This window comes from Siniperca chuatsi, linkage group LG4, assembly GCF_020085105.1.
Source record: "Siniperca chuatsi isolate FFG_IHB_CAS linkage group LG4, ASM2008510v1, whole genome shotgun sequence".
Lineage (NCBI taxonomy): Eukaryota > Metazoa > Chordata > Actinopteri > Centrarchiformes > Sinipercidae > Siniperca > Siniperca chuatsi.
This window is the reverse complement of record NC_058045.1, coordinates 13,911,193-13,926,333: the sequence shown is the minus strand read 5'-3', so window position 1 is coordinate 13,926,333 and position 15,141 is coordinate 13,911,193. Positions and strand designations below refer to the sequence as shown.

The 15,141-nt window shown below is 38.7% G+C and overlaps 2 protein-coding genes across 4 annotated transcripts; both read left to right on the top strand.

Moving 5' to 3' along the window:
- The first annotated feature begins 5,033 nt into the window (after window positions 1-5,033).
- On the top strand, window positions 5,034-7,746 carry gtf3c6 (general transcription factor IIIC, polypeptide 6, alpha). Its single transcript, XM_044194767.1, has 6 exons — window positions 5,034-5,206; window positions 5,627-5,707; window positions 5,836-5,899; window positions 6,290-6,334; window positions 6,445-6,552; window positions 6,780-7,746. The coding sequence occupies exons 1-6, from the start codon at window positions 5,183-5,185 to the stop codon at window positions 6,887-6,889; spliced, it is 432 nt and encodes a 143-aa protein (XP_044050702.1). The 5' UTR covers window positions 5,034-5,182; the 3' UTR covers window positions 6,890-7,746.
- Window positions 7,747-7,901: 155 nt separating this feature from the next.
- Window positions 7,902-13,033, top strand: calub (calumenin b). 3 transcript variants are annotated; one of them, XM_044194760.1, is made up of 7 exons: window positions 7,902-8,057; window positions 9,407-9,641; window positions 9,822-10,015; window positions 10,130-10,296; window positions 10,410-10,470; window positions 10,736-10,935; window positions 11,682-13,033. In XM_044194760.1, exons 2-7 carry the CDS (start codon window positions 9,421-9,423, stop codon window positions 11,784-11,786), a joined length of 948 nt encoding a protein of 315 aa, XP_044050695.1. In that variant the 5' UTR covers window positions 7,902-8,057; window positions 9,407-9,420; the 3' UTR covers window positions 11,787-13,033. The 3 variants fall into 3 exon arrangements, with proteins under 3 accessions (XP_044050695.1, XP_044050696.1, XP_044050697.1); XM_044194761.1 differs by having other exon boundaries at window positions 7,921-8,057; window positions 9,411-9,641; XM_044194762.1 differs by lacking the exon at window positions 7,902-8,057 and adding an exon at window positions 8,129-8,274.
- Window positions 13,034-15,141: the final 2,108 nt, after the last annotated feature.

Below are 15,141 nucleotides of genomic sequence, written 5' to 3'. Positions count from 1 at the left end.
AGAGAGAGAGAGAGAGAGAGAGAGAGAGAGGGAGGGAGAGAGAGGCTGCAGGGGACGCATAGAGAAGACAAGGAGGAGAAGAAAATATTTAAAAAGTACGAGAAAATACAGCTGAAACGTTAAATTGTAATTACAGATAGAATATTATGGCTGACAAATTCCAATATTACATTTTAGATGGATATTAAGCCAAATCCTAGCTGATTTAAAAAATGTAGAGAGAAAACAATATAGCAGAACATTCTCTAGTTAACACCAAAAAGACATAATAAAATACCACGAAGTATAATAATGTCAAAATAAAGTCGATATTGATTAATCCCAATAGGCTTTCTAAAGGAATATTATGATGCCAGGAAATCTGCCACAAAATGCGACACTATCACCGTGATTCACTATTGAGAACTACAAACACACTACAAGGCCCTGGAGGATTATTTTAGTATTATATTGACATTTTGTTTGAGATAAAGCACGGGCTAGACACTCAGGTGTAGGCATTATGTCCTAGACTTAAATTGCATTATTTTGATGAAATATTTACATTTCTGTGTAATAGCCCACTTGCTTGGGAAAAGTTGTATCCCGTAATCGCAAGGTTTTTGGCAGACAAATATTCACGTCTAACAAAGAGATCTAAAAATGAATGCTTAAAAGATAAAGAAAAAGTCTCGTCTAAATATGCTTGAATATAAAATCAGACATTGCACCCTTGATTGTTTTTGGACTGAGGGTGCAGGTCTGGGTTTTCTAGCATTGGTTTGCGGGTTAACTGTCTCAGTTTTGGAAAACAAAAAAATATTTAAGCCTTAATTGATGTGTCCGTTCCTGTTTGTCATCACAGCAGACTTTTAGTTTTTTGTGGGGTTTTTTACTCCGGCCGCCCCATCCTCGCCACTCGGGTCTATTGTTATGATAATACTATTGTGAATTTCACCCTGGATGTGCAATCTGTCGATCGTCCATATTTTAGATGGTGAAAACTGCCTTTATTTGTAAGATCAAATAGTTTATTTTTACTTTATTAGGTTTTGATTGTCAAAGCTGACCTCGTCGCTGTTTAAGAATTAAACACAAATTTAGAAAGGTATGAAAGGCTACTATGTTACTGCAAAAAGTCCCCATGGAAAAAAATACAGGTGTATTATAGTCTTACCACAGGAGGTTAAAAAAAGACTACAGCATTAACTGCATCAAGGTTACTATCCGTTTACTGTTGCGTGAAACAGCCGCGCTACAAGGCCATATCGTAATAGTACGTGAATATTAATAATGTTTCGTTATGTTGGTTTTCAGTGTACTGACATTTTGATTTTGGTTTGTCTTGATTTGGTTTGATTATTTTCTTGCATTTGTGCAATCATAAATGTGTAAAGAATCGAATGTGTAAGAATGTGTGTGTGTGTGTGTGGGTGTGTGTGTGTGTGTGTGTGTGTCACAAACAAGAATTTATCTGCTAGGTGCGTCCCTGCGTTTATGGGTTTAAATGAAAACAAAAATGTTAAACTGTTAATTGAAGCTAAAGCAATATGGGGATCTGCTGTTTGAGAATGTTTATCTGTTTATCTTTATATGTTCATACGTTTTTTAAAACTGTAGTGTATTTATAGAATATCAAATGTATGCTTCTTTTATACAAGTAAAATAAAAAGCTGTAAACAGATGTGATGTTTGGGGAAACAACATCAATGATCATTTTGCTTTGATTTTAAACCAGTTATGCAGCCTATTTGAATTTCTTTATAAACAAATGATATTTTACACTATAGTGCTGTGATGCAATAATAAAATGCTTTCAAATGATCCTTCATATTATTTGATTCTCTGGTTCATGATGTAAATTTCCATTTGTATTTGAATATGCAATTGCATTTTATTGTCTCCAATTAAAAGACAAAAAGCCAGGTGAACAGATACATATTTGATTGTCTACATTGTGTGCGAGGAACGGGTCATATACTGTATGTGATTCATATATGTGGTTCACAATTATTAGCCACATGCACAGTCCTCTTAAAAGCAGTCCCCGTGTGAGGCCATATTTTTACCAAATAGAATAGAATAGTTCTCCTGATTGGTTTAAATGTACGCCTTGAGAAAGTTCAGCCCAGATATGAGAGGAGACGCTCTCCCTGACTGGCACTGCGAGTTCATTTCCGTAGTGATAAATATAGAATTCTAATATTTTCCCATTATTAAAGCTCTCATGTGAGTGTATATTTACATTTACAATTTGCACACACACACACACACACACTCTCTTGCATACGCACTCAAACATGCACAGGCCACAGTGTAAAACGCACCAAGCTTTCCTTGCCCTCAGGTGTATGCCAGGGGTTGTTGTTTTCACTGTAATATATAGTTAGCCCTTCCACCAATTTACCCTGTCAGTGCTAATGGGGCAATTAACCACTGTGATACCCCCCAGGCAGAAGGAGAGCCAAAAGCTCCCCAACTCCAAACGTCTCCAAAAATGTCTTTATGACATTTATATGACAAAATGTGGGGGAAGCTAGGGACCCATCTGACACCTTGGAGGGTCCTTAATGTCACTCCCTCCCTTGCCCCCGCCCTTTCTGCCCCTGGGTATGGCACTGAGTGGGAAGTGTAATACATCATGTACAAGAGAGGCTAAGGTCTCGTCCAGGAGGGAGTAAACTTTGTACTCTGCATCCAAAGTGTCAATAGAGCAACTCTGATTTACTCACTGTGTCCACTTCTGTATGATTGTGAATGTAAACTGGCCTTTATGGTAAGCCATACACACACAAACACACTCCAACTTGACCTCTCCTTTCATTTAAGCCTTTTTGGTGTCTATAAGTCTCACATTCCCTCTGTCCTTCTTACATCCCCCAAGGAGGCAATAACCTCCCTACCAAGTGCTTCCCCTTGAGCCGTTGTCATAGTAACTTGTGGGCTGGTCGACATGACAACCCCACCATGGTCCAGAGATAGATGATAGGCCAGACATGGGGAGGGAGAAGGCACATGGGGGATTTGCACCCCCTTTAATTTGGTTTGCCTGATTCTGATTTAAAATGTGTTTTTTCTCTCCCTCTAAGGGTTGGGCTCATTCAGTATCAACCTGCTTTACATTTATACAGGTATTTACAGCCTGCAAATGCTGTCGGCCTCTGAGCGACTCCACTAAACTGTTACCTGCCTTGCTCTGTGGCACCTGGATGGACATTGTTGAGGGAGAAACAATATTTCACAACCTTGTTCTATAGTCCCTTTAATGGTACAAAAATTTGTAATAGTAAAAATATGAATGGATTAAATATTGTCCTATTTTCCTTTCCCATGTCCCTACAACATACCTGTCATTTTTTCCAAAGCAAATGAATATAAATAGTGAGTGCAGGAAACCTGTATGTTTTTACACTTTGCCCTTTTTGGGAATTAAACCCAGAATCTGCTATTTACTGTTACCACCGGATTCATTACGAGGAAATGCAGATATTTGAAAGCCCAGGATCATAAAGACATTAAACCCCCGTCTTCCCAAGACTCCATTTCCTAAATCTGAGGACAGTATACTGTAACTGTCCCTGCACCATTTTATTGACATGACGTACATGTGTGAAAAGCACTTGCAATAGATGATAATAGTTGGTAGATGACCTAGTAGATTTGCACAAAAACATTTCACCTATTTATTACATTTTCTATTTATTACAACTGTACTGCTTTTCATAACGGGCCAGTAGGATGGTCCTTCAAGTGGAGGACTCGGTGAGAAGAACCATCCTCACTACATAACTCCTGAGCGAGATAATGAATCCCAACCAGCTCCAGGGGTGCTGCCCCTCAGCTGACCCTGATCTCTGACCCCTGTGTAGAGGGTAACAAACAAAAAGAGATATTTCCTATAAGGATCAATGAGTACATACATATTATATTTCAAATATATCAAACGTTTGATATATATCATATATACATATAATACCTCAAGAGAACAACATACATTAAGTCCAGTCAAGTATTTTGAGGCAAAAATATAAAAACGAAATGGAGAGAACTGAATGATAAATGAGATAAAAACATTTCACCACTCATCCAAGAGGCTTTCTGATTTTATTGGTGAAGAATTCCCTGGAACCTTGTTCTCGAGAAACTGCAATATAACATTTGTTTGATTTAAAATATAATAATGTTATTTGCCAAAACTGAATGGTGTAAACGAATGACATGCAGAAGAATTCCCCACCCCTTAATTTAACTCATAAAATCTTTGTGATGAATCGCAAATCATAGATAAAATAAATAAATTATATGTATGTCAGATTCACTTTTTAATTATTTTACATTTTATTTACTACCTTAAGGATAGAAATTATTTTGTAATGACAGACTTTGAATTGCATTTTTGCCTTTGATGTGTGTGTATCCAAATAGGTTTGCAGGCATTGGCCCACCTCCATGCCGTGTTACAGAGTCCTCAGAAATTAATTTCTGTACAGTAACTGCAGTCCTGGCAAAGCAAAACTGAAAAACTCATCTTCTCCCTCAGGTGCCCTCAGATCTACAGCTACATGGTTTGGTTTTGTGCTTAATATTTTCCTTATTGTGCACTTTGATTAACTTTGGCCTCCTGTTTGTGTGACTGCTTCTTTTTTATTTTGGATATGTTTGATGTGTGTGTGCTTGTTTTCGTTTTTGTTGCCTCTGCCTTTGACAGATGAATTTCTCCTTGGGGAGCAATAAAGTGTATCTTCTCATTTCATCTCATCTGGTCTTATCACCTCAGCTATGGCCTCCTGCAGGAGATCATTAATAACATTAATGTTAGATGTTGATGAGTGTGCCCACAGGTAGCCAATATTTAGATCCAATCATACTCGACCATAAGTAGAATGGACAGATAGACAGATAGACAGATAGGTGGATGCAGGAAGGGCGAATTGTTATTCATTCCATATCCAGTTCACATTAAATGGCTTAGCCACAAAACGCGCCAGTAAAACTGAGCAACAGCGCCCCTCGATGGCCGGGGCTCGTAACTGAAAACATGCCAGGCAGCAAAAACACTGAAGGCTTCTCGGGCACCGTACATTCGCGGAAGTTGTCAAAACATTATTTAGTAGAAAGGATGGGAGAATCATCTAAATAAAAGTACAGGAAAATTGTGTTTTCGTTAATTCCTATCATTCCTCTTTAGTCCAGGCCTTTCAACATGGACGATGAATGGGAAGAGGAGGTATGAAATTCCATCAGCGTACTAGCGATAGTGATACCAATATTAGCTTCATGTGGCTAGCATGTTAGTTTACTTAGCCTGGAGATTAGAGCGACTAAGTAACATAACGACTGGTTTGACTTAAGTATTAGTTATTGTGTTAACCTTTCAACTGGTAGTTTCGGGGACAAACTTCCCACCAAATATTGGTGTGGGTTTTAGCTTGTATTCATATTGGCTCATTGACGTGAACGTGTGGGGGAAACCCTGATAGCTAAATTCATTTTCTGACCAAAATATTGTGTGGCAAGGAAAACGGTTAACTATATTGTAATTACTTTATTTTATTATTTCTCTTCTATGCTCTTTTGACTGAGTACAGTCGTTGTGTTCATTTCTATAACTTACAAATTTACTCTTTTGGTCTTTTCGCGTGTTTAGGAGCAGCTTGTTGTGGTGGAGATCTCTGGTATAATCAACAATGACTTCCTGTCCAAGTGTCGGGGCACATGCAAGATACTGGTGAGTTTCGGATATTAATGCTTTGTGATAGAGAAAGAGAAGAAGCCTGGCCACCATTCATGACATCAACATCAGTGTAGGTCTCTCACTGCACCATTCACTACATACGTTTTGTCCATGTGTTCAAGGATATTGACAGCGAGAAGCCCATGATGCAGGTTGGACAATATGTGTTTGCAGGGGAATATGAAGGTAGGAATGAACCTGAAAAAACTAAAGCTGTTAAAATAAATCTCTAAATAACTCTCCTCCTTTCCCTCTTCTTAAAGCAAGTTGTCACGTTGGAAACATGTCACTTTACACCACCTCCAAAGAGTCATTTTAACCTGATACAAACTGACTTTTGTGCTTCCAGTAATGACAAATGGCCCAAACAGCACCTTCAAAAGTCTGATAATCAAAGCGCCAACAGCATTACTAATATCTTGTTTTTCAATAGAAGTTGTGAAAATAGAGGCATATTTTCAAAAAGTTTGACAAAGTTAGTTAGTCCATAATGGTGCCTCCATAAACTCCTATAATAGATTTCATCATAAAAAATGTTAAACAGAAATTTTACTTGCTATCCTTCCCTCTTCAAAGACGCTTTGGGAACTTGTGTGCTGTTTGAGGAGGGACCACAGAAAGGTAAGGTGCTCCATATTTTCTCAGTGTGTATTGTTGTGTTTCAGTTATACTTGAGGGCTATATTTTCTTTCTTTCATTCACTTATTGTCCATTTTAACATATCTCTGCAGGAAAAGCAGACAGTGGGCCAGAACTCAAGTACATGTGCCACACCGTAAAGAAACTGATGATGCAACGAATCTTCCTCACTGAGAAGAAAGGGGGTGAAACCAGCACAGGTCAGCCAGAACAGCTAAACTCGCCATGGTGCAAAATCTGTTGTGATCTTTTTCTTCTAATATGGTTAATATAACTTGTGTCTTGTGACACACATTTTTATACAGTGTTGCTTTTTAGGAGTAGCTTCACCCAACTCCTTCTTATATTATGCAGCTAGACAAAAAAAATTCAACTTTGAACAACATTGTTAAAAACCTGAAAATGCCTTTTTGTGTTGTCCAAGCAGGAAGTGGTGATAGTGGTGAACAGTCAAATCAAGAAGAAAATACCAACCAACAGGGAGAGACAGAAGAAGATATGCACAACACAGATTTGGAAGACTCTGCAGACGGCTGAGAAATATATGCTTTATTAGGCTATATGATGACCTGCCTGTACAAGCACCAGCATTTGAGAGGCTGTGAGGGACTCCGTGTCTGAAACATACAATTCAAAGATTGGATTTATACAGTTCAGCAATAATAAGAAATGTCAGTATTACTGTCTTGCACAATCTGTCACAATCCTTTGCCAGAAACATATAATGCCTCTTCTTCACTGAGCATCGCAAATCTGTGAATTTAATATTTGATATATAACATCATTGTGGCTAAATGACACCTAAAAGGAAAAAAGGCTTTTACAAATTGTCATGTAAATCCATTCAGATCCACATAGGAGGGTTCCTGGGAAGGGCAGTTACAGAAATGTGGTGAGAGCCCTCAGTTTAGCAGCAGGAAGTCCTGTCATTGTGCTTCTCATATACCATCATTTTGTGTTTCAACTGATCATGATGAATATTTAACCAGCAGAGGGAGAGAAATCTGCTTGAGCTGCAAGGTTATAGTAGAGATGTGCTCATTGGAGAATGAGCCATTTATACATTTAAAGAAGTGAGAAGAGTGCATGACTTGAAAATATGAAGTCCCTATTTTTCTGTTTTGTGATTAAGTGGGTTTATCGGCACTACTATGACTATTGATTTACAGTGTTAAAGCCAAAAGAAATAAAGGCTTTTAATTTGCTCATTAAATGAATTGGGCTCACTGAAAACTTACCATCTTTATTTTTTGAGTGTAGGTCATATTGTGCTTTTTTTGTTTTTGTGGGGATTTTGTATTTGGTTACATAGCAATGCCTGTTGATCAGGCAAAGTTGCTTTTAGATTTTTATTAACTGTAAATCAGTAAAATAAATGAATAATTTCTACTGCAGTTTATGGCGTTTAATTTGAATAATAAGCGAAAAAGTACTGGTTTGTGGCTGCTATTGTGCAGCTTACCTCTCCCAGACACTGTGGAGTCAGTTTTATGAATGAACGAAGTTTTGTTGATTTTGAGGACGTGGCGGTTCTCGACCAATTCAATCACCGATGTCCCCTTGAAGTGGACCAATGAGCGAGCGACATCGCACTCGCCTTCTCAGAGCCTGATTGGTCGGTTGGTGTTTTAGCACAGGAAGTGCACGGGTGTGTTTCCGAGGGGAGGATCTTAAACTGCTACGAAGAACTTCCCTGAAGAAACCGGTGAGTTCTCTTAATAAATTGTGGTTTAAAATACAAAAAACAACTCAAATGTCTTTCTCCTTTAACTAGTGTTTAGAAGGACGCAATGTGGGCGATTATATAGTTGCTTATTTATCTTCATTGTACGAGTGAAATTGCAGGTCAGCAGGTAAAACTAACGGTACGCTAGGTTAGCCAGCCCAATTTTAGTCCCTAACCTTGGATTTGGATGGAAACGGTAAATTAACTAATTGGAAATAACGTCCACAAACTGTTGCTGCTGACTCGTAATACAAAAGACGATTGCAAGATTTCGAAGGTGTCTGTCACACTAAAATAGTCAGGATAGCGGTGAACGTCTCTTAGTAAGTTGATAGTAAAATACCCTAGGCAAAAATATTTTGTTCTTCGAATACTGCGTTATATTTCCTGCTATTATAACGACAATAATGTTACGTGATCTTTATAAAAACTTGGGTTGCTGGCAGATGATTTTTGAATATTTTATATTGGAAAAGATCTTGACAAAATGTAAATAGTGGATTTCTCACTCTTTCAGCTCTTTGTTTGAAAGAATTGGTTGAATATTTGCCAGTTTGTTAGCTTCACCTTATTAATACTAATGTAGTCTAATAAAACAGCTCTACAATAAATCATATCTCTGTGAAGGTTTGGATATACTGTTTTAGTTGAAACCGTTTTACATTGTTGTTGATTCAGCTTTATGTCTCCACCACATTTATATCACTGAGGGTAGACTACATATTAGAAACACATCTCAGTAAAATGCAGTTCCACAGTACCAGTCTCCAAAATGACCAAAAACACCTCTCTAAAACTGCTTAAACATAACCTTAACATTATAACTTCCATGAAGGTAGGATTTAATTGCAGGACTGTTGTATTGGTTTTTAGCTAAGTGTACCCAATAAACTGACAACTGAGTGTAGTTTATAATTTGAATCTAGTATGATAGATTCAAAATTCTGAGGTGTCAGTTAAATAATTCATAAATGGTTGCGTATGAATGAAAATGTTAATATTTTGAGAATTGTTGAGCTGGTGGTTATACAATATATGGGATGTCAACTTCTTCAAAGTACCAGAAGTCCAACAAATAAGGGATTGCATCAGTTGGAACAGATTAGCCTAGCAATTCACCTCTCATGGTCTGAGTATGTTCTTGCACTGTGAGTCATACACTTCTAAAACTGGCATGTGCAGCGCTGAGTAGCCCTAAGTTAAGTTGTGATCAGAACTGACAGAAAAGTGCACTGTAAACTTAGATATGCATGCAATACAAAGGTTTTGACCAGAATGCACTGCATTAACCATAGCTTTTTGGTGTCTTCTTTTTACTACTCATCCAGACAGTGTTCGTACGATGGAGCTGCGGCCACTTGTCATGTGCTTTGCCCTCTGTGTGGTTTACGCCACCAGCAAACCCACAGAGAAGAAGGACCGTGTTCACCACGATGAACCCCTCAGCAACCGAGAGCACGATGATGCAGAGAGCTTTGACTATGACCATGAAGCCTTCCTGGGACAAGAGGAGGCCAAGACCTTCGACCAGCTCACACCAGAGGAGAGCAAGGAGAGGCTTGGGTAAGAATACATGTCAGGGAGATTGTGTGAATCTGTTCTTGAATTACTGATATATGAAGTCAATAGCAATCCTTTCGCCTTACCGTGGTAATGACCTCAGTTTCACCTCAGGGAGCAGTAAAGTTAATCTGAGGTGACGCACCACTAGATGTTTGCCAAATTTCTGTCATTTCTCTACAGTATGTTGGTTGAACGCATAGATGAGGATAAGGATGGCTATGTGACAGTTGAGGAGATGAAGAAGTGGATCAAGCATGCTCAGAAGAGGTGGATCTACGATGATGTGGATAGACAGTGGAAGAGTCATGACCTCAATGGGGATGAAGTGGTGTCCTGGGAGGAGTACAAGAACGCCACATATGGATACATTCTTGGTATGGCTCCAGACATTTGATGTATCCTTGAAGTATTACCTTCATGGACACGGACACAAATTTACTTTGCCACACTTGCACACACTATACAAAGTTGTGACCTCTGACTTGCAGATGACCCCGACCCCGATGACGGCTTCAGCTACAGGCAGATGATGGCTCGCGATGAGAGGAGATTCCAAATGGCCGACCAAGACAGTGACATGAAAGCCAACAAGGAGGAGTTCACAGCCTTCCTTCATCCTGAGGAGTACGACCACATGAAAGACATTGTGGTGCTGGTGAGTGACAACCACACACACACACACACACACACACACAAGTGTTAAGTGATGACACTAACACTGTACTTTTACATCATCTCACATCCTTGTGTTCTCTTTTCTTCCTATAGGAAACTATGGAAGATATTGACAAGAATGGCGATGGTTTAATTGATTTAGACGAGTACATAGGTGAGTTCTTATAGCCCATTGTCATATAAGCATCATCAGTTTGTACCACACAATATTGGGTTATTATTGGTGGCAAACCAAGACCGATATACAAAGTTGAAAAGTGCAAGAAACAGTGAGTATTGGTAAATGTTTGAGGAACCATTATGAAATAAGCCTGGTCTTAGGCCACCGCAAATCTTATAAGTACTTGCACAAAGCAGCATTGCAACATCATCAACACCCTCACTCTCACTCAGCCTGTTCCTATCTTTCTGTGCTCTAGGTGACATGTACAACCAGGAGGGAGACTCCACAGAACCTGAGTGGGTGAAGACAGAGAGGGAACAGTTTACTGAATTCAGAGACAAAAACAAAGATGGGAAGATGGACAAGGAGGAGACAAGAGACTGGATCCTGCCCAGTGACTACGACCATGCTGACGCCGAGGCCAAGCATCTGGTCTATGAGTCAGATGCAGACAAAGTATGTACTGTAAAACTTGATGATTTCAGATTTCAACAGAAATTCATTGTACTCATGAATTTTACATCCTGTCTCATTCTCTGAATATTGAGGGGAAGTGGAACTGCTTGTGTGAAAGCACAAAATAATTTATGTGTGCTTAAACAGTACGCACACATGAGTCTGTTTGAATGATTGTACTGCAGTGCTTCAAAATAGATTTGTTTTATATTGCAATGGCAATATAAGGCTCAATGAAACATCGAGCAAATATCTGTCTAAACAAAACTGTTTAGACAGATATTTACTTTGCTTTTAGCAACTCACTCAAAACATCTGTTTGTTACATACCTGCAGTTGTTTCACACTAAAAGCCATTGAGTGGCACCTTTTATGTCTTGCTGTCGCAGGCGCGTAATGTAAACAAAGTATTGTTAGCCAACAGTGAGTTGGTCTCACTCTAGTTTTGGGCATTTTTGACACTTTTGTTTGTCAGCCTGTCTGTTTAATACATTGCAAAGGAGGATCTGACTTAATTACAGCTCTAACAAAGCATGTTAAATGCAAGAGATACAGGCTTTCATCTCAGCCTTGCTGGTATTGTAGTCCTTTGGGATATGTTTGTGTAATTAAGATGAGAAAAGATATCTTATTTATTGTCTGCACCCAAGTGCAAATCATACAAGACATACCAAATACCTACGGTAACACAGTGTATTGACACAAATACAATGCTTAATCATGTTTTGTTATTCTCCCTCCATCAGGATGGCCGTCTGACCAAGGCAGAAATCGTGGACAAGTACGACCTGTTCGTGGGCAGCCAGGCGACCGACTTCGGAGAGGCTCTGACTCGACACGATGAGTTCTAACATCCACCTGCCTCCAAAGACTCTGTGTTCATCTTGTGTACCACCTTACTCCTCCGACAGTGGATGGAGTATTTCAAACAGGATGATCCAATGCCACGGACAATAATTTATTTGATTTCTTTGAATGCGTTCCATTGTACACACACGTTCAAAATAATGTGTACATGCTTGGCCAGTGTGTGCTCATGCTCAGTTGTGCGTAACATTGGGATATATCGCCAGCCTTTGCTCTGCTTCCACACACTACACTTGCCTTTTCCAGGTCAGGCGAGGGACAAACAGTGTTTAAATTTTATTTTATTTTTTTGTCTTTTGAAAGGATGATTTTATGAAATAGCTAAGTTTTGTTTGAAACCCTGATAGAACAAGTTTAGTCTTGCAGTATACTGAATAGTTTATCGTACCGTTTCTTTTTGCAATGCACTGGACTGTGAAGGGTAAAGCTGATGTCTAGCCTTTAGAATTTGTTCTACTCCTCTGTCTAGTCATGTAATCAGGCTCAAACTGAAAATACTAGTTGCTGATTCACTTGTACTTTGTTTTCATGTCTTTATTGATCATAATGCGGTAATGCTGGAGTATAGGATGTTTGAAACGAGGAGTAAATATTAAATTACTGTGACAATAAGGATTATTTGGACTAGTGCAATACAGTATCGTCAGTGGGACCACGCTGTATCTGCTATACTGGTCCCCAAAGCATCCATGTTAACACAAGCTGTGGGGTCCTGCATAAGGGTGGGTTGTGCTATGTGTTGGTTGAAGGAATCCAGATGAATTTAGGGACTGATGGATACTTTGTCCTCGAAGCTGCCACCTTTCTACTTTCTCATCACCTGAATAGCGTGTGTGTGTGTATGTGTGGGTGTGTGCATATATTACTTGTATTCTTAATGACTGACTCTCCCTTTTTTTTTTGATATGTTTTGTATGATTCAGCTGAACTAATTTGTGTGCCAAGCAAAAATCTTTGTCCTGTTTTGTAAGCAGTTGCTTTTTTCCTTCAAACACTTTGCCCTCCTACATATGTTTGTTATGCTTGTATTATCACTACCACCATTTATAACCACTGTTGATAATTTTTATGATATATGATATGGTTTTTTTACAGGCTCACTGCAGCGGCCACCCTTTCACTAGTGACTTTACTGTAAATAAGTTGTTGGTCTGCAAACTGAGCACTCTAACAGTCAGGTCCAGTTTTTGTGATTGAGAACAATGTCTCAATAAAAACAAATACAATTGGAGTCTTTTAGTCTTCTGTATTCTTTTGACTTAAAATACTAGTTGTCAGATGTTCTTCACATGGCAGCTGCTGTTGCAAGTGATAGGGTGTTAATACTCTGTAGCCAAGCTATTATTCTCAGAAGTTGTTTCTACCAATACATAGGTTTCTCTGTCACCCTAAAAAAAACACATTTTCACATTTCTAATAACTTTTAAAATGATCTGATGTAGTATTAAGTGGAAGTTGAAATTAGAATCCCTTGTAGCTATCACTGTTTTTCCCAGCTTTCTTCCTTTTTAGGAAATGCTCTGTTTCCTGGTTTCCTTCAGGCTGTTGACCCACTGATCTCTGGATTGTTGTTTCAGACTCTTCCTCTCGCAATCTCTTTCAGGAGAATCATTTGCCCCCTATTTTCTCCACAATAAATCAAATATTGGCAATTTTAATATACAGACACTCAGTGCATCAGAAATTAATACATATTTAATGCTTGTGGTCTATTTTCCACATATGTTACTGCTATACTATACATATCAAGCAACTGAAGCGGGAGCATTTTCTTACGCATTTACATCTCAGCATATCATGTCAGACATACTTTTATGTAATTTCTTAATATACCCAAATAAGGTTTGATGACCTTAAGTGTTTTTTTTTTTTAGCAGCTCTTCACCAAAACTGATTTGCAAATATAAACTTTTGATCATGTGAACATAAGCCTTCCTATTTCTATTTCAGTTGCCTAATACTATTCATCAAGAGTCTTAGCCTCACAGGTTTTACAGACACATTTCTCTGTGTTTATATTGTATGTACATGTGCAAAGGTGTTAGAAGAAGTGAGTTAATCTGCAGGTGAAAAGCTGATGTTTAATAATCTTAACAGACCTGTTGTTATAAGATGACAGCTAATTGGACAAGCACATTTACTTGTCATGTGCTGCATATACACTAGTTGTCAAAGAACTGAATGCAGCTTTTTCGTCTTTGTTTCCTCTTCTTGTTCTATCACCATCTTTCAGGATGAATTGTATTCACTTTGGTGATCCCTTAACTTCTCATCTAGCACCACCATCAGGTCAAAATTTCAATGTGTTCAATACATTGATTTATAAATAAATACTTGCTAAATCAATGACATTCTCATTAGTCTCAGCTGTACTTTGTGTTTAGTGCTAATTAGCAAAATGTTATGTTAGCATGCTAATGCGCTAAACTAAGATGGTGAACATGGTAAACATTATACCTGCCAACATCAGCATGTTAGCATTGGCATTGTGAGCATGTTAGCATTTTTACATTAACATTTAGCTCAAAGCACCACTGTGCCTATAGCCCCATTCATGTATCGGCGTTACAGTCGAGTCACAGAGCTAAGCATCAGTTTCTGATGTTTAAAAAATCCAGAAGATCGTTTAACAAGAATTATTGTGGTTCTGAAGGTATTTCCAGAATCTTCAAAGACTCTTCTAACCATCTGGATGAAAAAATGTTCTGTCCGCTGCTTGATAAAAAATATTTTTATCCTGTTTCCCAATTTGCAACTCTGTTTCTTGATTGAAACAATGATAGTAGCTGGTGGCATCCAGGTAGTTCCCCAAGTTCGGAACTTGGGTGAACTTGTGGAAATGGTAAAAGAATTTAATTAAATTAATAAAAAGAGTCTTATCTCTTGCTAAACGACATTCTGGGTCTTGCTAAACATCGCCGGGTATTCATCTTTGAGAAACGGATGCTTTGCTCTGTGACACAAATGTAACACTAATGCTAACACAGGCGAGACGCAAGCTGGGGCATCGCTGCGCTTAGGTACAGAGCTGCTCACTGAGCTGCTAGCATGCATTGTTGTAGACTCTTCTTTTTCTAGCATGTTGACTGTTGTTATGGGTCCTGCCATAGTTTTTGGGCAGAGAAGGAGATCCTGCCCAGATTATTATCCCAACCTTAACCACCCCAAACCTTTACCTAACCCAACCATCTCTAATCTCAACCCTAACATACCCATTTTGAACTTTATACCTAACCTCACTCCAGCCATCTCGAAGCATGTAGCTAAGCCCGCCCCTCTGGTTTGGCAGGCCAGGGGGGATTTATCATTTCACTTTAATAACTGCTCTTGGCTCATTGA